At 46.8% G+C, this 24,064-nt stretch overlaps 3 protein-coding genes across 10 annotated transcripts in view; 2 read left to right on the top strand and 1 right to left on the bottom strand.

Annotated features, from left to right (window-relative positions):
• Positions 1-277: 277 nt before the first annotated feature.
• On the top strand, positions 278-891 carry MRPS16 (mitochondrial ribosomal protein S16). 2 transcript variants are annotated; one of them, XM_057410210.1, is made up of 3 exons: positions 278-335; positions 424-684; positions 754-891. In XM_057410210.1, exons 1-3 carry the CDS (start codon positions 323-325, stop codon positions 879-881), a joined length of 402 nt encoding a protein of 133 aa, XP_057266193.1. In that variant the 5' UTR covers positions 278-322; the 3' UTR covers positions 882-891. The 2 variants fall into 2 exon arrangements, with proteins under 2 accessions (XP_057266193.1, XP_057266195.1); XM_057410212.1 differs by having other exon boundaries at positions 278-339; positions 428-684.
• A 5,173-nt stretch (positions 892-6,064) lies between these two features.
• SLC45A1 (solute carrier family 45 member 1) overlaps positions 6,065-24,064 on the bottom strand; it is a 56,488-nt gene continuing 38,488 nt past the window's right edge. For 2 of the 7 annotated variants that reach the window (XM_057410239.1, XM_057410235.1), the window contains 8 exons: positions 13,173-13,585; positions 12,148-12,240; positions 11,469-11,693; positions 9,678-10,417; positions 8,424-8,577; positions 7,323-7,499; positions 6,438-6,643; positions 6,065-6,364 (listed from right to left, as the gene is read on the bottom strand). In XM_057410239.1, the coding sequence (XP_057266222.1) occupies positions 6,083-6,364; positions 6,438-6,643; positions 7,323-7,499; positions 8,424-8,577; positions 9,678-10,417; positions 11,469-11,693; positions 12,148-12,240; positions 13,173-13,572 (2,277 nt within the window). In that variant the 5' untranslated portion in view covers positions 13,573-13,585 and the 3' untranslated portion in view covers positions 6,065-6,082. Of the gene's footprint in view, positions 6,379-6,437; positions 6,644-7,322; positions 7,500-8,423; positions 8,578-9,677; positions 10,418-11,468; positions 11,694-12,147; positions 12,241-13,172; positions 13,586-15,424; positions 15,507-16,432; positions 16,505-22,289; positions 22,315-24,064 lie in introns of those variants that run through there. The other 5 variants (XM_057410237.1, XM_057410236.1, XM_057410240.1 and 2 more) reach the window with 5 other exon arrangements.
• The window catches only part of LOC130599605 (collagen alpha-1(I) chain-like), a 46,520-nt gene continuing 38,493 nt past the window's right edge, over positions 16,038-24,064 (top strand). Inside the window, exon 1 of the mRNA XM_057410209.1 lies at positions 16,038-16,680. Within this exon, the coding sequence (XP_057266192.1) occupies positions 16,038-16,680 (643 nt within the window). The remainder of the gene's footprint in view (positions 16,681-24,064) is intronic.

Below are 24,064 nucleotides of genomic sequence, written 5' to 3'. Positions count from 1 at the left end.
ACAGGAGCCCATTTTCCCATTGCTTGGAAGAGCGTCAGGCCCAGCACCAACAAAATGATGCCCAGTTAGCCTATTCTCGCCTCCAGCATGTTGCAAGGTTGAAGCCCAGAGAGCTGCATCGCAGTGCTGCTTCTGCCTCAGCACTTACACCACAAGCAATGAGAGACCCAACACAAGCCATCATTGAAGGGCAAAGAAGGTCAAGACAAGGGAAAATGGCAATAGTTTTGCTAAAAAGCCAGAATCAGCAGCAGCTCTCATGTTTGCAGAGGGTCCGTCGTACGTCATCACCCCGCGCCGCAGAGAGGGCCCGGCCGCCGCCATGGTGCAGCTCGGTAAGTGCCGGGGGGCGCGGCCCGCGGGGCCCTGTCCGTGTCCCGTGTCCCGTGTCCCGTGTCCGTGACCGCCGCGCTCTCTCCGCAGGCAGCCGCCTCCTCAAGGGCTACCGCGGCGGCCACGTCGTGATCCGCTTCGCCCGGGGCGGCTGCACCAACCGGCCCTTCTACCGCCTCGTGGCGGCGCACAACCGGCGCGCCCGCGACGGGAAGTACCTGGAGCAGCTGGGCTGCCTCGACCCGCTGCCCAACAGCCACGGCGAGAAGGTGGCGGGGCTCAACCTGGAGCGGCTGCGGCACTGGCTGGGCTGCGGCGCGCAGCTCTCCCGCCCCGCTGAGAAGCTCCTGGGTAGGCCCGGGCGGGCTGCGGGGCGGGGGCCCGGGGCTGGCGGCCGCTGCTCACCGCCTCTCCTTGCAGGTCTGGCCGGGTTCCTGCCGCTCCACCCCATGACGGTGACCGGCGCCGAGCGGCTGCGGCGGCGGCGAGCGCAGGAGGCTGCCGCGCAGGCCGCGGATGGCTCTGCTGTGCCCGGCGAGGAACCGTGAGAGGCCCCGAGCGAGGGCTCCGTGAGCGGGATCGCGCCCTGCCCCGCCGCCCCCTCCGAGTGCATTAAAGTGTCATTTGCGCGCTCTGTTCGGCTGTGCTGCTCTCTCCAAACCCTGCTCTGGAGCGTTTACTCTTGCTGCGGTGTAAAAGGGGTTTTCCTGCTGCCATGCAGGTACAGAACCATGCCAGATCATTTATGGCCTTTGCTAAAGGCGCAGCATCCGCTCTAGCGCCGCCCTTTCTGCAGCAATGGCACGGTTACTTCCATTTGCCTGCTGCACTCAAGCGTTTTGGCTCCTGACAGTGATTTATTGTTACATGACAGTCCGGGGCTCCAGGAGAGGCCCGACACAAACAAATGCAAATGGTTCTGTAGCTGCGTTTCTGCTTAGTTTCTCCAGAGAGTTTCTGTGCCTGTTCATTCATTTACAAGCAGAAGGGAAAGATTCCCATCTTGGGTAAAGAGGGAGCAAGGTTTGCACGAAGCAGGATGCAGATCTTACCACTTGCATCACATTTGAACCTACCTGAGAAACAAGAAATCCACTGTAGTCTCTCCCACCTTAGATGCACCTCTTGCTTTTTGGGGTTTCCTTTGGTGTAACTTTCACAACTACAAAGGTCAGGCGAAGACAAGTTTCCCGTTGTGCACTGAGGTTTGTAGTGCAATTGCCCTGACAGAGGCAGAGGAGAAAAACCACTCTAAAGAGAGGGACCTGCTTGCTTTTAACAACATCACGATTCTGAGAATGCCTTTATTTCTGCTTACGGATGAAAGAGAAGCTGCTTTAAGAACTGAAGTGGGTGAGGCTGTGAAAGGTGGTATTGCTTTTCTAATACGCGCTCTCCCATTCTTCCATACAGCTGATGTTGAGAGTCACACTTTATACAGACCAGTGGCTATACTCTGGTACAGGGTTTCTAGCAAGTTCCTCTCTAGCTTACTCTGGACTTGTCTGCATCTGCCCTGTTCCTCCTATCAGAACCTAAAGGTACCACACAGCTTTCCTTTTTGGAGCCTTCTGCTTCCAACACAGGAAGATGGATGTGCAAGGTTTCTTTTGTGAAATTTTCCTATTAAAAAGGAAAAAAAGAATGAATTTGTTATTAAATAAAACATCCCACAATCATACACAAGGCAGGAAAGGAGTTGCTTCATGTCCTTTTGAATCCTGACGTGCTGTGGGGGTGCTCTCTAATGCAACAGGGTGAGTGACCATTAGCATCAGACACTACTGTTGCAAGGCACAGTAATAATGCCAGGTAAATTGAAGAAGTACCAAGAGGTGAGTCTGCTGGTGCTGAGGTCGTGCTTCCCACAGTGGGGTCTTCTCATCTTTTCTCTTGCCCTACCAGGTCCCCTGCAAGGTTCAAGGATGTGTTACTGTAGGCACTGCACTAAATACTCTCCCTACAGCAAGGGCTAGTGCAAACGGAGCAAGAACTTTCCTTTCCAGGTAGGAAGGAGCTGCTGAACTTACTCAGTTATTACTGTCACCTTCCTCTGGTCCCCCAGAAGATGTGTGGGCTAAAAAACCCCAACTGCACACAAGGAGTGAGCGTAAGCCAGAAGCAGAGTTATCATTGGGCTGATGCAGAGCAAAAGCTGAGCTTGAAGAAAGCTACAGATGAAGACTGAATCTCCAGCATAGTAATTCTTCATAGCAGTTGAGTTAAATCCTCCCTCATTACTTAAGTAGCTCTTGCAAGCTTGGTTAGCACTGCACTCATGGAAGCCAAAACTCTTCGTTTGTGCTCTGATGCTGTGATTCCTCTGCTGGCCAATCCATTGGCTATTGCAACAAAATCTGTTACTCTTTGTTCAAGAAAGGTATTGCTGGATCCTAGAAATGGCAAAACCAAACAAGAGCCTTATGTACCTGGCAAATACTGCACCAACCCCACTGCAGACTTCTCTCGGTCTGTAGACTGCACCTGAATTCATCTGATTAACCCATGTTGTTGCCTGTCAGGTCTCACATAAAACTCCTTGGCTGCCACCGCAGGGGGGCCATGAGGCACAAGCTGCGTACACCAAAAATACTCATTATTCCACACATTTACCATTCTGCACAGGGCCAATTCGCAAGATGTTGTACTTAATACAACCCACGGGGTGTTGTGTTAATGGCATCTAAGAGTCTCTCACAGTCTTTCGATCTGAGGGATGGACAACATATTCATTAAGGAAGCCACCTTTTACCAGAAGACAAAGTCTGGTTTTAGTAAATAAAATGCATCTCCTATAGAGTTCAAGATGACTGTGCCTTAGTACAAAATAAAACTGTCTAGACAACTCTCTTCAGCTAGTTCCCAATATAGCTTTGTCTTTTTCTATATATTCAGTCATGCAAGTTTGATGTGGTTTGAGGAGACTCATTCTCTTCATTCAAAGGTGCAGCAGGAGCTCCAAAATCATTAGGTTGTCTTTTCTGAGAGACACGGCAGAGGCCAAGTGAACTGCAGACACATGCTGCTGAATTACAAACGTGAGACAATTGATAACACACTTTCTTTCTCTGTTCCTCTTCCCATTTTCCCTACTTCTGTACATGTGTTCTAAATCCATTTATGAACATCCACAAATAATCGCCATCAAGCAACCTTTAATGATAAGAACTTCATCAAAATTAACCTTTAGGCACCACTGAAGAGATTAAACTACAGCACAGCGTAAAATCGCTTTCCTGCCTAAACTCATGCATCTCCTCAAACAGCAGCTCAGATTTAGACAGAGTATTTGAAGCGTTTACATCCTAAAGGTAAACCTCACTTTGCACTCGCAGCTCAACAGTGACCGCACAGTCAGTTCTGTAAAACACAAAGTAGTAAAAGGAAGAAAGTAATCAAGTAAGTAAGTAATGCCTCTTATTAAAGTTATTTCTATGGATTTGGTATCACTTCCAAGTCTGCAGGGTGGTGGCAGGCTCTGGTGTTTTTCCCAGGTATCACCAGTACTGCTTGAAGTTCCAAATTAGCAGACACTGATGTTGACCTTCAAGTCCTACGTATGTGAACACTGCATAAATATATCTGCAAAATAAAGTCTGTATCACATAAAATAGAAAATGTCATGTATATTCTATTGGGCAATGCACAGGGGCAATTGTTTTATCACTATATAAAAGTATTTCATAATATAGATGGAAGCAAAGACGAAAGTTACCATCAACTACACTGATTTCATCAAGAACCTTCTGAAGATCCTCATTTGCAATAAAATGATCTGCAGCTTGAGCTGCCTGGAAAAGGAAAGTGCTTATGATCCATTTAGTGCAATGATGCTGGCTACAAAACATAAAACACTTTAACACTGGACTAAAAGAAAAACCACACGTATTTTTTAGTTTAAAAGTTTGGTGAGATAAGGAAGAGAAATTAAGGTTACACAGCAGAGCAACACGAAAGCAACTTTCCAAAGTCTTTAGATTGTCAGAAATCAGAAGTGCCAAATGCGCAGTTTCTTACGCTATTCTGTTCTAGCTTTGTCCTGAGCAGTCTTGGGAACAGCTGTCCCATCATCAAGGAAATGGTATGTCACAGATATTCCTGCAGATACGACACTACATAAGCCCAAACAAAGAAAAGGAAGGTGAACAGACTCATCAATCTGACCGTCCTTTACCTCTTGAGTTCTTGACTTCGTAACTTCAGTGGTGTTCCTCCACTTAAGTAAATGCTGAGTAGCATGAGACTTGCTTCTAAGATACGAAAAGTAATGCTCAGGGGCAGACGATTGAGAGATTCTTAGGAGTTGTACATGATGATTTCAGCACTGGAGTGTACTAAGCCACAACAGCTACAGATTATACAAGCTGTTTCATCTTGGCATCGCAGACGAAGCATCAGAATGAACTTAGGTAAAAAGTCAAGTAGAACTCATTCCAAAAAAGAGACCCTCCAGAGAAATCCCTCTTCTGGACCTAAAATAACCTCTGCAGGGATGCCATGCACAGCACACATGGTACCAAAATGCCCATGAGGCTTGGTAAACTTTGGCTGCCTACCCAAGTAGAGAGGCAGGCTAACAGGGACCCTAAAAATAGTTTTGACTTTATTTCCATTTTTGCCTTTGCTCTCAAAAGACTCCCAGGCTTAACTGGTAAGAGAGCTCACCCATTTACCACCTTCCAAAATCACAGTAAGCATTTTCACAGAACCCAAAATGGAACCCAAAACCATTTTAGTAGTTTCAGTGAGATACAGAAGATGCAGCTCCAGCTGCCAAGTACTTGGTCACTGATCCCCATGCAGATTGCAGACTGTCTCAAGGTACAACTGTATGAAAAAACAAGGATGATGTTTTGCAGGCTTTCACGCAAATGATTTTTCTTAAATTACCAACTTAACTTTGAGAGTAAGCTTCTACCCAAGGGAAACGCATGCAAAAACTCTTCTCCCCAAAGCTGGGTTACAGACAACTGCCCATCCTCTTGCTAACTCATCATAAGCCCTCGTAGTCTTAAGTCTAACGTGGAAGGAAATACGCAACCATCACCATGAACCACAGCCAGAACTCACAGAGCAGGGTTTGGGAGCTGGGCTGCTGCAGTTTCACCCCACAGCAGCTTCCTGGAACAGTTCTGCTGGTGCAAGCTCTGCCCACTCAGGAGCACACGGGGCTTGGCAGAGCGCTCCCAGCACACGAGCAGGACCAGTCACCCTCAGCCTTTCCAAAGTTTTGAAAAGCCTCTTCCAGAGCCAGGCCTACCACAGGCAGAGGCCAGGTCCTGCAGGTTGGCCCCACTGCTCCTCAAGGCCACAGTGATCGAGGACAGGGCCGCTCTGCCTGGCCATGAGATGGCACCTTCTGCCCATGGCGGTGCCCTCAGTGGCACGCGCAGCCCTGCAGCTTGCTGCCACCTGAGAAATCATGGTCACCCTGCCCATGCACCACACTTCCAGATCCCCTCCCTCAGGCTGGACACCACCACTTGTCCCCCTGGGAATGATGGCACCATGGCACAGGTGGAGGGAGCGGGGGCACAGACAGGCCTTTGCCACCTCAGCGGAAGGATGAGCGGTGCCACGTGCTGCCGCCTCCCGTGAGCACGGGAAAGCTTGGCGAAGCAGCGCAGACCTTCTTGCTGTTTGCCAGGCCCACTGCTGCCGGACTGGGGGCACAAGAGCCTAACGGGCCATGGTGGGGAGGCTGAGGGTGACACAAAGAGGCAGCAGAGGCTGTGGCGTCTTCTCCCATTTATTCGTTCCGCGCGTGGGGCAAGAGCGGGCGCTGCTCTTCCGTGGGAGGCAGCTCCTCGGTGGGCGGCAGCTCATAGGTGACACAGAGGGAGGAGAAGAGACAGCCTAGGAAGGACACCAGGCTGGCGAAATACATGGCACCGCTGGCACTGCCCACAGCTGCTGTCAGTGGTCCCATGGCCAGGGCCACGAGGATCTGCGCCAGGAAGTACTGGCAGCTCAGCAGGGAGATGTCAACGCCCATCCCACGCCGTGTGCCCTCCGCCTGTGAGCCTACAAACTGTGAGGGACACACTGTAAGGGGTCTGGAGGTGCCACGGGAGCCCCTCTTCCCTCCCTGGCCCAGGGCTCACCTCATGGCTCTGGTAGTAGTCACACAGCAGGGAGTAGGGCAGCGTGCAGAGCGTGGCAAAGAGGATGCCGTAGGTAGCACACAGCGACAGCACCACATAGACATTCCTGGAGAGTGTGGCCAGACCTGTGCCGAGCCCGAAGGACAAATATGCCACAAAGTACAGGGTCCGTGTGCTGAACCGCTCCTCCAGCTTCTCCAGCGCGGCTGCAAGACAATGGCATGGCATTTGGGGTGAACTGCAACCCTCCCTGCCACTAGCCTGTCACTGGACCCAAAGGGTGCACCTTTGGGCCCTACCTCTTAGGTAGCCACGTCTCAGCAGCAACCATTAAATCTTTGAGTAACTGGTGGCTTAAACATGAGCACCAATGACGCCTTCCAAATCCCACTGCCATGATGCAGCCTTGCTGCCCTATCTGTGTGGAGGACATGGCAGAGCTGAAGCCAGAGGAGTAAATGGGAATTCCTCCCCAAAGGCAGGAGGCAGAGCAGGCAGATGCACTACACACACAACAAGGTACTCGGGTGGCACATGACATGGGGTACTACGCCAGGGGCACATGGGCCCTGAATGCTGCTGTGCCAAAGCTGTGCCTATGGTGGCTGCATGTATTTCTGGATTCAACGTACATTTAAAATGCCACTTGTGAAAGGAACTATACACTAACAGAGACGCGTTTTCACTGGACTGCTGACTGCATCTGCACAAGATAACTAGCTGAGATATATGGTGAACAAGAACAGTCTGCTTCAGCACTCATGCCATGTGAGTTGCACACAGGCTATGCGCAACATAAATGCAAGACTACTTGCTGCAGAAACACCACTTAAGGAATGGGTGCATCCTTCTCACAGCAGCTGCTAAGAAGGCTTTACCAAGTACCTGAATAGAAAGCAGCACTGAATGCATAGATGCACATTCCCCAGCAGCCCATGGTGACCCCAGCGTTGTACTTCTGATACTCATCTGAGTTGTGAGGCGCTTTTGGATTCCCTTGAAACACGACTTCTCCCATGAAGTCAGTGTAGAAGAGTAACATCCCCTCAAACGAAAGCCATCCTGAAAGAAGCCAGAAAGTCACCTATTAGGATTGCAGAGTATCTGTTTCCCCTTGCAAGTCACATTTATCTGTGACTGTTGCTCCCCACGCATTATGCTACAGTGTTTGTCAAAGACAATCAGGATTTTAAAGACCAAAGTTTATCCCTTGAATTCCTAAGCAGAATCCTAGAGGCTGACTGTAGGCCACAGAATACTGGTTTAGCAAGACAGAAAATAGATGACAGCAGCCTGAGCTGCCTTCAGGTTTTGACAGGACAACGCTCAGAGTGGCTCATTGTGTAGTTGTTTCAGGTTGCTGTTGTCCTCCCACATATCACTGGAAGGAGTGCTTCTTATGTCATGGCTGCAGCGTCTAGAGCACCTCTGACAGAGTTAAAAACCTCCTACTCACAAACAAGCATCATATCCCCTGATGCAGGCAATATCTTGATTCCTTTCACAGTCAAAGCATATTAACTACCTGTTACACCTTTAGCTCAACTTCATGTAAACTGGACTGCTTGCAAGCCCTTCGTAAGCATCAGTCACACACTGGCAAAAGTTAAGGTAACAACGCACAGGTTCTGAGCACTCTTGCACCCCCACACAGAGTGTTCTAGGACCCCTACACACATGCTGTCAAAGGGAGGGAAGTATAAGCAGGGAAATACAACTACTCTCATCTTTCTGCTAGGTAGTTCCAGCTTCAGAGTGGTTTTAAAGAGCAAATAAATATAGGAATGTAGGCTTTACTGATTTGTTGTTTGGGTTTTTATCTTTCTCAGAGTTCTAAGAAACTGAATACCAGAAAGTACCTTACTGGGGAGTGTATATGGAACAAATCAAGTCCTCTCAAGTTAGCAGCCATAGATAAAACATGTAAAAGCATTCACATGAGGGAGAGTACTTCACAGCGAAAGCAAGACAGCACTTTCTGCATACCTAGGAAGTGGTTGATGCAGAGATTGCGGAGAGCCTTGGGCATCTGGCAGATGGTGGAACAAAGGAGTTTCATGGAGAGTGGTTGCTCAGTGGTCTCGCTTGATCCATTCAGCTCGCTCTCATATTTTACACCATTCAGCAAGATATTAGCAACCTGCACCATAAGAACTCCCAGGTCAACACGCACAGTAAGAAAAACACAAACATCCTTTGAGCAAACTTATGCAATATCACACGCCTATCTGATCATCTGAAAGTTAAACTCTGCTACTGCAGTACGTTGACATAAAGAACAGTGTATTCAGGAGATTAAGAACAGTCTAGAAACTGTAAATTCAGCCATGGAACAAGTGTTAAATGGCAGCACTGTACTACAGCGTTCAGTATACTTCGAACAGTACTCTTCATTTCTCTAGGGTATTTGGCAACCACTTCCAGATGCTAGCATAGGGAAGGCGGCACCCACAGCCAGGTGAATTTGGCTCCTGAAGTTTTGGAGACATCAAGGAAGAAGAGGCTGGTTTCAACTGAAACGCACTGCTTGCTAACCTTGATGCCAAATCTCTGTGTGCACAGTATGTAAAGTCCTGGCCCTAAGGAAGTCTGCTCTCACAAATTTGGTCTAAGGACAATAACAGCAACGAACAAACAAAAAGCCCCCCCAAAAAAAACAACCCCAAACCCAACAGAGGACAGTTTACCTCATCCTGGATCATAAAAAAATGGGGTCTCAGACATTCCAAGTTATCACCAACAGTGGGAATTGAGGTCAGTCTTATGCCTGGGCAAGGGAAACCTCACCTCCCTGCTGGAATCAGATAGCATGACTGCCATAAGGAGAAGCTCACGGGAGAATCCTATCCCTGGCCCTATCTTGCAGGTATGTCTGTGAAAAGGGAAGATACAGGCTCAATAAAAACGTGCCTTTTTCTGCTCTTGTGTGGCAGCTCCCTGGGTCATGAACCAGGGCTAAATATACCAACCTAACTTTCACGCATGGCCCAGTGAGAGAAGAATGCTCCCATTTCTGCTGTCTTAACAAAGGCAGCTGACAGACTGACAGTCATAATTCACATCCTACCCTGTCTTTTACCAATAAGGTCACAGCAGGTATGCTGCTCCCATGACTTTCACGAGCAAACTGCCACGAGCAGTCTGAAATGATGAATTTGTGCATCCCACGCTTAAAACTATAGAAGAAATTAAAAGAATGCTCAGGTTTACATGGTCATAGCATTGATTTTCTGCCCTTACCTGTTGGCTGAAGGTTACGTTTCTTCTTCTGCTATTTTCTGGACAGTGTCCTGTTACGATATCTGGAATGGCCAAGGTCTGAGGCCTTTTCAGGATCCCTGACGACCGTGGCTTTATCGTATCCAGTGAGCCCACCCTCAGCACCTCGCCGTCAGGCCCCGGTGTTATGCTGCTCTCCCCTTGCTCCAAAACTCCATTTTGTCCTTGGTAACAGCCATCAGGCACCCGAGGAAAGCTGACACTGACAGGCTGTCTGGGCAGGCTGGCTGGAAGTGCTACGTAACTATTGTGCCCGCCTGTAAAACAGTCTATAAGCACACTGTCAATATTTGAAGTCCCAAATGATGATGCAAACTCATTAATTCCTGTCAAGGAATTGTCTCTGCTGATAAAACTGCCATATTTGGGTGTGAGTGGGCTCAGGGGGGAAACGGGACTCGTAAAACTTGCATGTAAGTGAGCTGAGTTATGAGAAGCAAAGTTTTCATTTACACCCTCCTCAAAGAAGAAAGGTGGAGAAGGAGGGAGAGGAAGACTTGGACTCTTCATCACCTTTTTCTTCCTGACAAAGGACCTTAAGGGCCTTTCTGGAATGCTAATTAGAGTCAGTACAGTAGTGATAGTCAGTGTAACTGAGGTGAAGACATAGATGACACGAAGTTGCCCTCCCACAGCTTTTCCAAAACTGGTTTTATCCCAGTGTATTCCTCCAACAACATAACCAAAGCCACCTCCAAGACCTGGTGGAAAAACAGAGCCAAGATTATCTTCCCTAGCCAATCCTGGAAGTCAGTAACAGCACTATTTGTCTAATGATTCGTGAGTAGAATCCAACGTGTTAGTTCTGGTTTACTACTCAAGCCCTTTTCCATTCAAATGCAGTAATAAGCACAGTTATCCATGCCACAAGGACAGTCTGATGTACGAACATAGTACAGAGAGAGAGAGAAGGTCAGTGCTGTAAAAGTGATGGTACAAATAATTAAAAACTATAGTTCTTTCTTTGCCATGAACAAACCACTTTACCTTCAGCTATTTCAGTCCGTAAAACAGAAGTGTCCACCAGCCTCGTGGCAAGGCTCTGCAACCAGTCAGCTAAGACTGTTTTCCTGAAAGTAAGTGAAAATCCATTTTCCTCACTCAGTTAGAGGAACACAGATCTAACTGTGTCCAAGACAGACTGAATCACTTCAGAAGTGTAGCAAGCTCATTATTCAACATGTTGGCAGCATACAAAACTGCCACTGCATTTACTACCAATGAACATAGAAGTTCTGAGGGCACTGGATACCACTCTCACTCCATTAAGAAGGAGGAAGGCCTACGACACTATCCTTTCTTTCTTATGACCACATTCAAGTGGGAAACAGTCTCCTGCTGGTGACAAAAACTAGCCTAGAACAGTACAGCAATTGAAGATGACAGCAGTGAGGGATCACAGTGCCCAGTACGTGCTTTCCCCTCCAACAGAGTGACTAAAAAAGGTATTTTCCACACCTGCAGGAAGCTGAACCTCTTCCCTCAAGGGATTTTGTTTCCATAGATGTTATAAATGATGCTGAGGGACCTTCAGATGAACAACCCAAGACTGTGTCTTGTTTGACTTTTGGTAGTTACAAAAGCCTTTTACAGTAAGCATGAGTTTGGTTTCAAAGTTAATTAGAGTCACCTCTCCAGGTGTTTGGTTATTAGGCTTATACAGGAAAACACCAGTGATTTACACTCTGCCTTCTGGCAGAGGGCTTGTTTACTTAGGTCTCACGTCACCCAGGAAGCACCAACAAAGCATACCTGCTAACAAAGCGTGGATGTTGAGGCCCCTGTCTTGATCCACTGGGCTGCATACATCCATCATGTAGGCATGACTGGGATTGTCTGCTGAATCTGCGCTGAAGTCCATGAGGACAACACCACAGACCGTAAGAATGATACCCCATTTGTGGTTATTCACAGTGTCAGACAAGGTGCTTCCTATATCTTTGCCATTAAGCATAAGCGAGAGCCCAAGCAACGCTCCTGGGAACAAAACCAAATTGAAATCAATCAATTGACTGCTTGTAAGTAAAGAAATCTCCAGTGCTCCATGCTCTAAAAGCATTATACTACCTGCACAACCTTGCAGCAAGCACAATTGCCCTTGTACAGACCATACAGTCTGGGGAATAAGCGTGGCTTATAGGATATACATAACCCTTTTCCACTGTTCAAACTTAACAAATGTCTGGAGTTGGTTTTGGTTACAGAAAAACATCCCTGACCCTCAAAACATCACCTCTTCAGACTCTGACAAGACAAGATTGCGTGGATCTCCAGCTGCCAAAGCATCACCTTGGTGCCACTCACCACCTTCAGATCCACAACACCCAACATTTCGAAGACATTTTGTTCAGCCTAGTGCCACAGGGGATGTCACAGAAGGGAGATGGTTCTACATGCCAAGTGTTATGCCCATCACTTCTGAAAGACGCACCTATTGCTAAGACCAGAATGAAAGGTCGTCTCCTCCCGAATCTTGATGTGCATCTGTCGCTCCAGGCTCCCAGCAAAGGCTGTAGCAAGAATCCTAGTAAAAAGGAATCACCAATAAGTAGCATTTTTCTATGAGCCTGTTTCACATGGGAGTTAAACTAAGTAGCTTAAAAGGCAAGTAAAGGCAGGACACCATGGCACAGCAATATCCTCAGTCAGTAGGAGTCACCCAGATGCACAAAAAGCGTATTGCTTGGCACTGTCCAGGCCAGGGACTGAATAACCTAACGTGCCACTGCTCATTGCCATGGCAGTTCCTTACACACTATTTCATCTACCCCATCCTAAATGGGAACTCCCCTTAAGAATTAACTTGGAAGACAGCAGGAAGCAAACAGGCAAGTCGGAAAGGTACTTGCATTACCCTGGGCCAGCCTGCGAGTAGAAGCCTATCTACTCCTTCTGAAGCACACTGCACAAGCATGGGAACAGGCAGAACGAAGTTTCCACACGGTAACAGCCCCTCCTATGGTTCTTCCCGTAGCAATAGATATGCTTTCACCCCTGCCTGTGTGCTAAGGCCTGTAACAGTAGTGGCTGATGACCCTTCATTATCAGAAGGCTTTGCTTTAAAAAGTTAAACACGAGAAGGCAATACCACCGTGCCTTTTTCACACATCCCAGGGAACTGTGTATGCTTTTTTCCCTAGGGACATGAATGGATATATTGATCCTCTTTTGCTACTTTTTAAATATAGGAACAGAGCAAACAAAGCTTACCCTTGCACAAAATCTAAGAGGTTCATAAGCTATTAAAAGAACTGACCTTTTGGTCACACTGGGCCCATTTCAGGCAAGACACAGCAAGAATTAGTCTCCATTTGGCTGTCTAAAATTATAGCTAGTGCTTCTTAACCTTGAGAGCACACAGAATATACTGTATGAACAGCTGAGGTAGACAAAACAAGAACATACACCTTGTGTAGTAGAAAAAAAAAGAAGACGGAAGAAATAGCGAAAGGTTACCTAATATAGGGCTGATGAACCACACCATTCCATACAGTTGGTCTGGAAGCCCCATCTGAAGCAGCACAGGGGTAACATAGGCTGTTTCTATGGCATAGCTGAACTCGAGCCCAAAGAGAATGCACCCATTAAAGAGGAGTTCTAGGAAAGACCTCTGAGGCTGAAGATCCCCAAAGTCAATCAAATCAATAGGACACGGAGTATTTGGTGGTGGTGGTGGAGAAGGGCGAATGTGTTTTCTCCTCTTTGGATGTCTCTTGAAGTTGTTGGCCCGATGACTTATGTGCCGTGTGACCGATCCAGAATAGCCTGGAACTTGTGACCTCCAGATTTCCTGAGAAGCCACATTTGGCAAGAGTGCAGCATCACTGACAGGGGTTGTTGTAGATGGTGGAATCATCACAGGTAGGTGTCTGGAAGAAAAATAGCTCAGAATAATATGGTTGAGTAAGAAAAACTTCGCTTAATTCCATTTACTGAAGTTCAAGCCATCTCTCAACGCTTCACATACTGAGTGCAGCCTTCATATTAGTTACAACCTTTTCTCTCCATCTCTTAACACAAAGTATATATGTTTTATGGGCACATCTCCTCTGTTTTTGGACAAATGAGACACCAGAGAGCCTATCTTGGTTACCTGGGCATCATCTACCATCACTGGGGTCTGAGACTGAAATATTTAACATCATTAGCAGTCACTCATGTCACACTTCCCAGGGGTTCCAAGAACAGCAATGGGCTTACGTTTATCTGCAACTCACTCAAGCTAAATTAAGATGAATCATGACCTCAGTCTAAGTTGACAACAAAGCAAAGCTGTGGCTTGGCTGCAGATCCAGACCCCTGCTGCAATGTGAAATCACCTTCCGGTACTGATCCTACCATTCCTGCTGCCTGTGCTGAGGCTAAGGCTCAATGCAAAACTGTTTTCGCAATGACTGAGTTTTTCTTCCTAGTCACATTCCTGAATTCAGCAGAGACACTATGCTGCAAGGACAGGGTCTGATCCTCTGTTTCTTGCGGGTTCTATTTCCGCAAGACTTTACTGGAGCACCCAAAGAATGTGGTTTCAAAGTTCAGACTACACAAGCTGAACACTTGGATGAAGTCAGCTGATGACAAACAGGCTTGGAACCAGAAGCTGATACCATTTCAATGCAGGAATTGAAGTAATTCCTGAGAAGAAGCCACCCTCTGCATGACTATTCCCTGCTCACAGATTAGTGCCATTCAAGTGCTGAACAGCCTCCTTGGGTCTCATCAGAATCGCTCCTGTAGCCAAAGTGTGCATACTGTGGTAGGTAAACCAGCCAAATGCTCCAAACAGCAGGATAGATCCCAACAGATCTGCTGAATTAATGGACCACACGTAATGTCCTGCCCCTCATTGCCAGAAACAGAAATAGCTCATAAGTGAAGTCTGATCTTTTCTTTACTCACTCTTGTCCTACGACCAAAGGCTGCCGCTGCACAAGGATGGCTCCACATCACCCCACAGGAAAACCCTCACAGCTACACACTAGTAATCAAAACAAATGTCTTTTTTTTTCCCTGGGGAAAAATCTCCTGCCTGTTCTGCTACTTTGGCTGTACAGAATTCCCAAATTTCCATTTTCTGCTACTTCCTCCAGCACATTTCAAGCTCCACTCTTCCTGTAACACTCAGTCCATGCAATGCCATTCTTCACTGCCTATCTCCCACTGTGATCAAAAGCATAACTCCATAAACTCATGTTTACCATCACACTTCAGTGTGCTTCAGCACAGCTGTGGGATGATGCCCTACACAGAACAAACCCCAGGTACATGCAAGCATCCAAAGAGAGACACTGCACAATGAAAAACCGAATGCCAAGCACCTCACAGAAGACTGCAGTTGGGGTAACTTTAACTGTATTTGGGGCCTGAGGGCAAGAAGGAAGGGTGAGAGTGAGAAGACACTTACTGAAGTATTGCTAACATTGTACCACAGGTTTCCTCAAGACTGCTCCTCTTCAGACCAAGATGCATACCACGTAAGAGAGCAGAACAAGCAATTCATAACCATAACTACACATGGGCCTTGACAATGCCCACCCCACAAGGCACCAGCAGAAAGAGCATTTTGTTGGGAAAGCTCATTAGACATAAAGTCCCTAGAGAGGCCACCAGAAGGAGAAGCGTGTGCAGACTGTACAGATACCCTTGACACTGATCTCACAAATTACTGAGAATTTCATATGACCCATGTCTTTCATAAGCAGAGTACTTACTTTGCAGGAGTATTTTTATCAGCTTTCAGGTCAAAGTAATTCCCTCACAATCAGAATTTGTTAAAAATTAGAAGAGAGATACCTGAAACATAACAGAAACCCAATCAGATTCATGACGGATGCTCTAACAACCCTTGCACACAGACACAAGACAGCTGTGTTAACACTCTCCTTCAGCAATGCCTGAACACCTTGCCATTTGCACCCAGGGTGTTGATGTCCCTATGTTAATCTATTAGTTTCACTTCCTACTAGATCCCCCTTTATTTTCCTCTCTCGTTAAAAAGAGATTGTAAGTGACAATGTTTTAGCAACAGAAGAATGGCTCAAAAATACACGTTGACCTACAGTTACTTAGAACAAAAGGCTACTGTTGACAGCGTATCAGATCACCAATCCAGCAGCAAGTCACCCTAAAACTATGAGTTGAAGCTAATATTCCTGACTGCCCATTCTTCTCAGTTCAGGAACTGTTCACCAGAGGACATGTTCAGAGGACTTGACCCTGTCCTCAGATGAATGGACCCAGTGATCGCAATAGCTTCGAGGCAGGAAACCTCTCCTGCCGTGTAACGTGGCTGCTTACACCGTCACTAGCGATTTCTGGCACTCGATGCTTGTTACACCAACAACTGCGCATCCCAATCCGCAGGGCCTCGGCGACACCGGCTCTGCCGCCTGCTATCTGCAGTCAGACGTGCGTGGCAGGCAGGGCCCGGCCATCACGGCTCCTCCTGGGCACCTGCTACGCCAGGAAAGGTCTCTCCCCGTGCCAGAACCTGGTCCCGGTTTCCCTGCGGTGGCACCCAACACGCCGCAGCCACCAGCGATGCTGGGAAGGGCCGGCCCTGCCCGGGACCTGCCCGGCGCCACGGCCGCGGCTCCCAAACGCTCGAGTCAGCCGAGACGCTCCGCAGCCTCCCCCCCCCCCCCCCCCCCCCCCCCCCCGGGGCTCCCGTCCGGCGCGCACGGAGCGACCCTCGCACGCCCGTCGGCACCGGCACCTACCGCAGGCCCTGCCCCGCCCGGCGGCCTCCCCACAGCGGCGCCCGGCCCGGCCCCGCACTGCGCCGCGCCGCCACGCCGGCCCAGCCCCGGTGACGTCGTCCCGCACGGCGGCAGCCGGACCCGGAGCGGCGGAAACGGCCGCGCCGCCCCTCGCTCACCGGAGCGCGGCCGGGAGAGCCCGCGCGGCCGGGGCGAGACCAAGAGCGACGTCAGGAGCCGCTCCTGCTGCGCGGCCCGGGCAGCGGCAGGTCACCATCCCCGCTCTTCCAAAGACTCACCCATACTGGCACTGGAACTGCAGGGGAGGTAGACTGGGATAGGAAGGGGTTTAGGGAGAGCGGAGATAGTTTTCGATAGGCCCGTAGGGCAGATGCTGTAAGTGACATTGCGCTTCTTTCTCTTCCCCTTAAAAGTTTTCCCCTTCCTTGGGTAAGATGACTTGGCAGTTTTGGTTTATAGTGCCATATTTTGTGCTCATGTTTCAAATTTCCTCGCGGTTTGCAAACAAAGATGTCATTATGTATGTCATTGTGCAGTCTGCTCTGTATATTCTTTTAAAACTTCAGACTTGGGGCATTAAGCATTGAGGATGCTTAACTTTATCTCCAGAGGTTACAACACTGCATGACTCCTTAGTTCTTTAGCTCTTGTAGAATTTTTTGTAGCAGCCTCAGTTCCACCCACCATCCATGTGTTAAGAGCATTCTGCAAACACTGAGCAGATGAACACTTAAGAGCCCCATTCCTCATCATTAAGGATGACTTTTTGTTCCACCTGGGCACAGAGAACGTGTTACATTATTAATGCTGTCAGGCAGTCGTAGTCATCATACACACTGATTTTTCCTGTGAACATTCTGAGACATTAAACGCACATTTACTCAATATTCAATTAAATAAAATTGACTGCTTAGAACTTACAAGGATTAACTCTTAACACATTTTAGCATAGTTTGTCCGCTTGCGAAGGTGGGACAAGGCATTCTACGCCTTCCTAGGTTAGCAACAAAGTAGAGAATGAAATCAGTTCCTGCTGTGCATTCATCTATCAGCAGCCTTTAGGCTTTAGACAAAACAGAAATCAAAAACCTCCTCTTCCCTGTGAGCTTACACATAAATTGCAGTTGAAACTTAAAGATACTAATTTACTTTGTACTAATTTAACCCAACAGCATTCAAAAGAGTGAGTTTTGGTGATGAATGCCTACTGCTATGAATCTGCCCTGTTCCCTACTACCTTCTCTGCCTGCAGGATGTTTTTCAATCACTGAACTCTCTTGTTAAGTCTTTCCACGCAGCAGCTTCTGACAGCGCATTCATCTCTCTGCTTGTTTACAGCTTCATGTTAGGCTCGCTGTTTCATTTGCCAGAAGACCTTATTTGCCTCACTCAGATCAGGACCATCCCGTTTCTTGGAAACCTCTTTTCTATCCCCTTATAGTTCTTTTCTCTGAGATAAACATTAGCTCCAGCTGAGTGAAATTCTGTGCAAGCTACCACAGAGCGGATGTTGTTCTGTCTCTTGAACAGTTTCATTTGGGTGATTTTGGGTATTCCTTTTTCCATCTTGAAATCGAGGTGAACATTTCTCAGTCAGGTTCAGTGGCTCTGCCATGTCCTTCAGTCATTAAACCACTGTGATTCACCTGGAACTGGCACCTTTTTTTTCCAAGCATGACTTAATTCTTTTCGTCAGAGAATCAAAGTCTGTACCAAACAGACACGCTGTGAAAGCTGTTCTGTGCTCAGGGGCTGCTGCTTCAGACCCAAAGGCCACATGAATCCTGCAGCAAAGATTAATATATGCTCAGTGATGTTCTGTGGTATGGAATACCCCTTTGGGCTAGTTCAGGTCAGCTATCCTGGCTGTGCTTCCTCCCAGCTTCTTGTGCCCCTCCTCACTGGCAAAGCATGAGAGACTGAAAAGCCCTTGATCAGGGTAAGCACTATTCAGCAACAACTAAAACATTGCTGTGTAATCAACATTCTCAGACTAAAGCCAAAATACAGCGCTGCACTGGCTACTAGGAAGAAAATCAACTCTATCCCAGCTGCAACCAGGACAGGTATCAGTTGAAGAACTACAGTTGTATTTCTATAAATGCCAATCATGCCAATAAAGTCTATGTCCTGTGGTATTGTCAGTACAAATATAGAGTAAGAAGGAAAAAAGGAAGTGAGTTCAAACAAGGTGATATGCATTTCAATTACACATTCTTAATGCTTATATGGTAAGAAGACCTTACCACGTAAATTACACCGCCCTAGCATCCCTTACATGCCAACTGAGTAGGTGCAGGGAAGCCAGTGGGAGGCTAATACAATGTAAGAACATAAAGAAGTCTCATATATGCCAGTTTGCACACCACCTCCATATCTGGCCCTCAGCATATTGTCATAAGATTTTAATAGTCCAGATAAATCAGTTCCTGAACCTGGATTCACCAAACTCCTACACTGGCTGTATTAATGGATGCAATTAAACATCTAAGAAGGCACTTGAATTTTTACTTAAAAGAAGGAAGAACACAGGCAAACACCCTCCTCCTCCAAAAAACACCAAAACTAGCACCAGAAACAAACCACGGTCTCTTTATGCTGCAGAATGAACAGCAATGGTAACAGCACTGATCTATTTGCATTAAAATTGAGTTGTCAATTCATTGAGAAATTTAATATAGTGAACTACTACACAAGAACATGATTTTTCAAGAAACAAGTATGTGCATTCTGACAACTGCCTCTGCACTTCCTAACTCTGTACTTGCGTAGATACAACAAAAAGTACAAAAGGAGTTTGTGTCTGCTCCCATCCTTTCCAGGAACAGAGCAAATCTACCATAGTGTTTTCAGGTAAAGGTGAGCCCACGCTCCCGAAACAATCCACCAAGAATTATCTTCAGGATGCCCCCTGACAAGTGTGCAAGCAACTACAATGTTGTGTGTAAAGCTCTAATAATAGGAAAAGACAAAAATGCCCCCGCTATTGACAAATAATACACGAATCAGGACACAGTGTTGGACTGTAGTTCAAACTGCTTTGTAAAACGGTTGGCTTTTTTTTCTCTGGGATTTTTAAACAAAAAAAAGTCTTAAGGAAAGAACCAATCTGGTTTTCTAAAACCTGGCATGCTGTCACCATACTAAAGAAATGTCAGTAATCTCTCAGCCCAGCCTACAGCTGCTGTATCAAATGAAAACCAAAGTGCTGTGGCCCCTTCTCAAGCCTCAGTGGATTATTATTCAGGAAAATGTCACTAATGCCACACTTCACTGAAACCATTCAAGTGTTGCACAGAGACAGCCCAGTAGCTTTTCTTCTACTGGTCTGCACTTGATTTGACTCATGCTTAGTTTCAGCTCTACTGTTTCCACAGTAGCACTGTGCATGCATTCAGTCATTTGTTACTGCTCGATGAGCATTTCTACTTGCTTCTGCGGGACAAGCCTGTGCTGCCCTAGATAAACCGTGAGAGCATTTACCTGTCTCTTGCCTTCAGCAGACAACCACCCCTTCAATGTCTCTCTCCAATGAAAACCCAGCACTGTTCAGAGAATTAGTCACTAGAGGGCACTAAGAGAATCCAGAAGATTGAGAACGCGCTTGGAATCACAATGCCACAGTCCTACAAGCAGTTTAGAGTCCAAACGGCAAGTTTTGCAGTTACTTCCTAAGCAGCTCCTGCAACCAACACATTAAGACACACTACCAGTGAAGTAATTCTATTTCAGAAGATCTTTGAAATCTTCAATTTTCCAGTAACTGAATGAAAGAAGGCTCAGGAAAATCCTCTGAGGCAACGTGTGCCAAGGTACATTGATCATGCACTTCTGGACAAAGGCTGAACAAAAATGTTAACTGCAGACATGCAAGATATTTACCATGCAAGATATTGGTGCAGGAACACACAAAGCAGTGTGTCAAACCCACTGAAGTACAGTATTTCATTTCATTGTGATGCCTCAAGTGGACTATGCATTTGACAAGAGACAAGGACATGATTATGCCCCAAGACCCTGCACGTTTTTTTTCTTGATCTGACAAGCCACAGAAAGATGACAAGCTGCATGTCAGGAAAGCAGGAGCGAGAATCCTGGATGCAGGAACTTGTGGTTACCCAGGGCAAGCATAGGCTATGTATATTTTAGAACTGAACTCAATTTTCATTTAAAGATAGAGCATAAATAGACACTACTGTCACCCCTGCTGTGTTACCTGAATAGCTCAATTCCGTGCTTCTCATAATAATTGCGAGCTGCAGCTTCCAGCCAGTAGGTCTTATTAGTAGTAAGATCAAAGTTTTCTTGTCTACCAGGTATCTTTTTTGATGTGATTCAGTGTACTTCTGATCTTCTACTGGGGAAGGAAAGCAGAACTAGTGATTAGCAAAACGTGGAAACCTCAAATCATGGCTTTTGTGAAGGCCAAGTGTAGGGCAGCACAAGGAAGTGCCAGGCAACCACTGTACCAAGCGCTGATGAAGAGGAGGTTGGGTGAGGCACCCTGCACCCAGCTGCAGGCAAGCATGGTGATGGTAAGGGCTGTCACACAGCATCACCCTTGGTGGGAGAAATGGTGAAGGGTCCCAGAGAGGTGCTGCACTGGCAGGGGCTCAGGCTGGTTCAGCAGTGACCAGACAGAGATACTTGAAGCTCAGGAAAGAAAAGCAGCAGGGCACTGAGTGGTGCATGGTGGGCACTGGAAGAAGACTGGAGGTGCACCTGCCTCTTGCTAAGCCTTCATTAAAACTTTATTAATTGGCTCCATACCTTGTCTAAATTGACTTTGGAAGCCTATGGTTAGTACTGCTCCACTTCCCTATGTTCCCCTGTGGTAACAGGGGAAATGAGAAACCACCAGGTCCCTGGGGCTAATTACTTTCTTCAAAATCCAGCATTGCTCTATGTTTCTGACTCAGTGCAGCATTCAACTTTCTGCTGAGATTGTATCTATATCGCATTACAGAATGAGTTGCAATAGCACTCGATGTTAATTGCATGGCACAGACTGCTCCCTTCTCTCCTTTGTATCAGTTACCAAGAAAAACCAGAAAGTCTGCTTCTGCTGTTTTTAATTTAGCCTCTTCCATCCATACAGAGTGCCTGTCAGACAGGAGAGGCAGGGGCTGTGATCCCCTTTCTGCCTGAAAGTGTCTAGCAACAGGACAGAGACTATAGGCATGTCTACGTGCCACCCCAAACCATCAGTTACCTTATGGAGACAGACAGATGTTGGGGTGCAGTACAGCCACTTGGTACAGAGATAGACAAGTGCTTTAATATTCCTGGATGGCCCCAAAGCCACTCTGACAGCCTTGCTTGCCTCTTGCATCCACTGAGGCAGAGGAAGGGCACAGATGAAGTAAAAGGACACCCCAAGCCACTCTCGGAGCTTGGCAGTGTCTTTCAGGACCTAAAACACCAAAACAACCCTCAAAGCATCAGAGCATAGCCATAAGCAGACTTCCAGAGAGTGCTAGAACAAGCAGGGGCTGTGTATCCTGACTTATATAGTGCTCTACTTTTTCAGGGCAGCATATGAACAACATCTGAAGAAAATTGATTGTTATACTGGAAAGCAATGCCTGCAGGACTAGCATGTAGGTCTTTGGAGATCTTTTACTGGCACCTTTCAAACACAGCCTCCCACTAAACCAACAGGAAGGCAGTCATACCAGATCAGATAGCAGTCCTGCTTCCAACAGGGGCTATTCCTGGACACTTGGTTGCTGCTATTCACAAGCCTGAGTTTTGCTTCTACATTTCTAAATAAACAATTTGCCTTGGTACTCAATTCGCTGAGTGTTTTCAGGTAAGTCAAAGCGCTGGAAGAATCTCCTTTCTTCTGATTTCTTACCATTTGGTTAAAGCACTTTTCCCTTTTTGGCCGATCATTCTCAAGACATTTTCTACTCTCCTCCTTCAGCAGTAAGGAAACTCCTCTGACCAGAGTCCAGCCTGTAACACGATGTTTGCAGCCTGGAGTTCCTCTGGGATTAGCCTGCATTTTCTTAGGGGAGAAGAGAGGAAAAAAGAAAAAGAAGAGGCAGGGAAGGAGGGGGGAGACGAACAGAACATTCTGTCAAACAAACATTTGCTAATGCTCTTGAGCAAGAGGAATGGAACAGGTAGTAAGCAGTAACCCAGATTAACTATCTGCTAGGGCAAACACACAGTACGCAAAGATTCCCTGTACGCTGGATGGCATCTCTGCATTGAGCCCAATACACTGACATATTAATTGATCTCTCCAAGAGCAGCCATGACCTTTGGATACAAAATTAGAGGTCAGGCCTCAAAGTAATCTAATTTATCTCCTGCCTGGTAGAATAAAACCAGACTTGCTGTTAGTCTAACTTCTCTACTTTCTTTTTTCTCCCATGAGAAGTGATTTCTGCAAGTATACAGTCACTTTCTCAGTAATATTATCAGCTCTTCAGGTGTAGGACTAGCAGAGCTTGCCAAGAATCCATAGCTTTGACTCTGAAAGTTTAGTGCAACTTCTAGGTCAGCTTTAGGTCTGAAGACCAAACATGTAGGAATCAGAAAATGAATACTTGGTTCCTGTCTGCTGAGGCTGAGCCACACAGAGGTCTGACCACAGCCCTGGAATACCTAAAGCAGCAGGGAGTATTTTTCCTTCTAGGTCTGGTACAGACGAAAATGAGACTGGAGCCTGAATCTAGCTCTGGGGTCCACAACTGAAAGATAGTGTTGAAAACCTCGGGGTGAAGAATAGCAGAAATCATTTACAAGCTGGAAAACATTTTGCAATAATCTAATTAAAGAATTACAGCTGTTGAATTCCTGAATAAGACACAGGGCAAAGGCTTCTAAAGCAGCTGGTCCAACCAAGGGCTGCAAACTAAAGTCAAACAAATTCAAATTACAAGTAAAATACACGGTTTTCACGGTCAGAAGAGATCAACAATTACAATAAAGTACCAAAGGAAGCAGTAGGCATGCACGGTCCTGTGGAACACATGCATTAGTTAAATGGAGATCACTGAAGGAAGAGAGAATATGGGTGGAAGGTGGTTTTGCTATATGAGAGCTCAGACTAATGGTCCTTCACAGCTGTAAGGGAGAGTTCTGCACTAACCCACCTCTTTCCAAAGACAGTAGAGAGAACCAAATCACATCCACTCCACACTAAGTCAATTTACCATCTCTTGCAAAGTCAAAAAACCCCTCCTTCTTAAGTCGGAGAGAAGGACATGATAACCTCAAATCAATTCATTCAAAGAGATCATATTCTCCTGCCACCCAATTTAGTCCATGAACCTCAGACAGGCCCTGCCCTTTACTTCCCATGGATAATAGTAACAACAAAGCCTGGACATCCAGATCACCCATACAGGACCACACAGTCTTATTATAATATTGATCCTAGGAACTTCATGCATACTATGCATTCTTCCCAACAAAACTGATGACCAGGGCTAATCTCTCCCTTAGATTTAAGGAATACTGGACCACAGTGAGTCTGGACATCCGCTCAGAATTACCTTCCCTTGAAAATGTCAATAGGGCAGAAAGATGTACACTCCTTTAAGACCTTCATGCTGCCAATAAAAACTAAGGAAACAGCCTATTTTAACCTGCAGTGTCAACGTTCATGACCTTTTGCAA

Source organism: Pezoporus wallicus, unplaced genomic scaffold (genome assembly GCF_028554395.1).
Source record: "Pezoporus wallicus isolate ANWC-B61680 ecotype Strahan unplaced genomic scaffold, APGP_CSIRO_Pwel_v1 contig_14862, whole genome shotgun sequence".
NCBI lineage: Eukaryota > Metazoa > Chordata > Aves > Psittaciformes > Psittacidae > Pezoporus > Pezoporus wallicus.
This window is presented reverse-complemented; position numbering and strand designations above follow the sequence as displayed.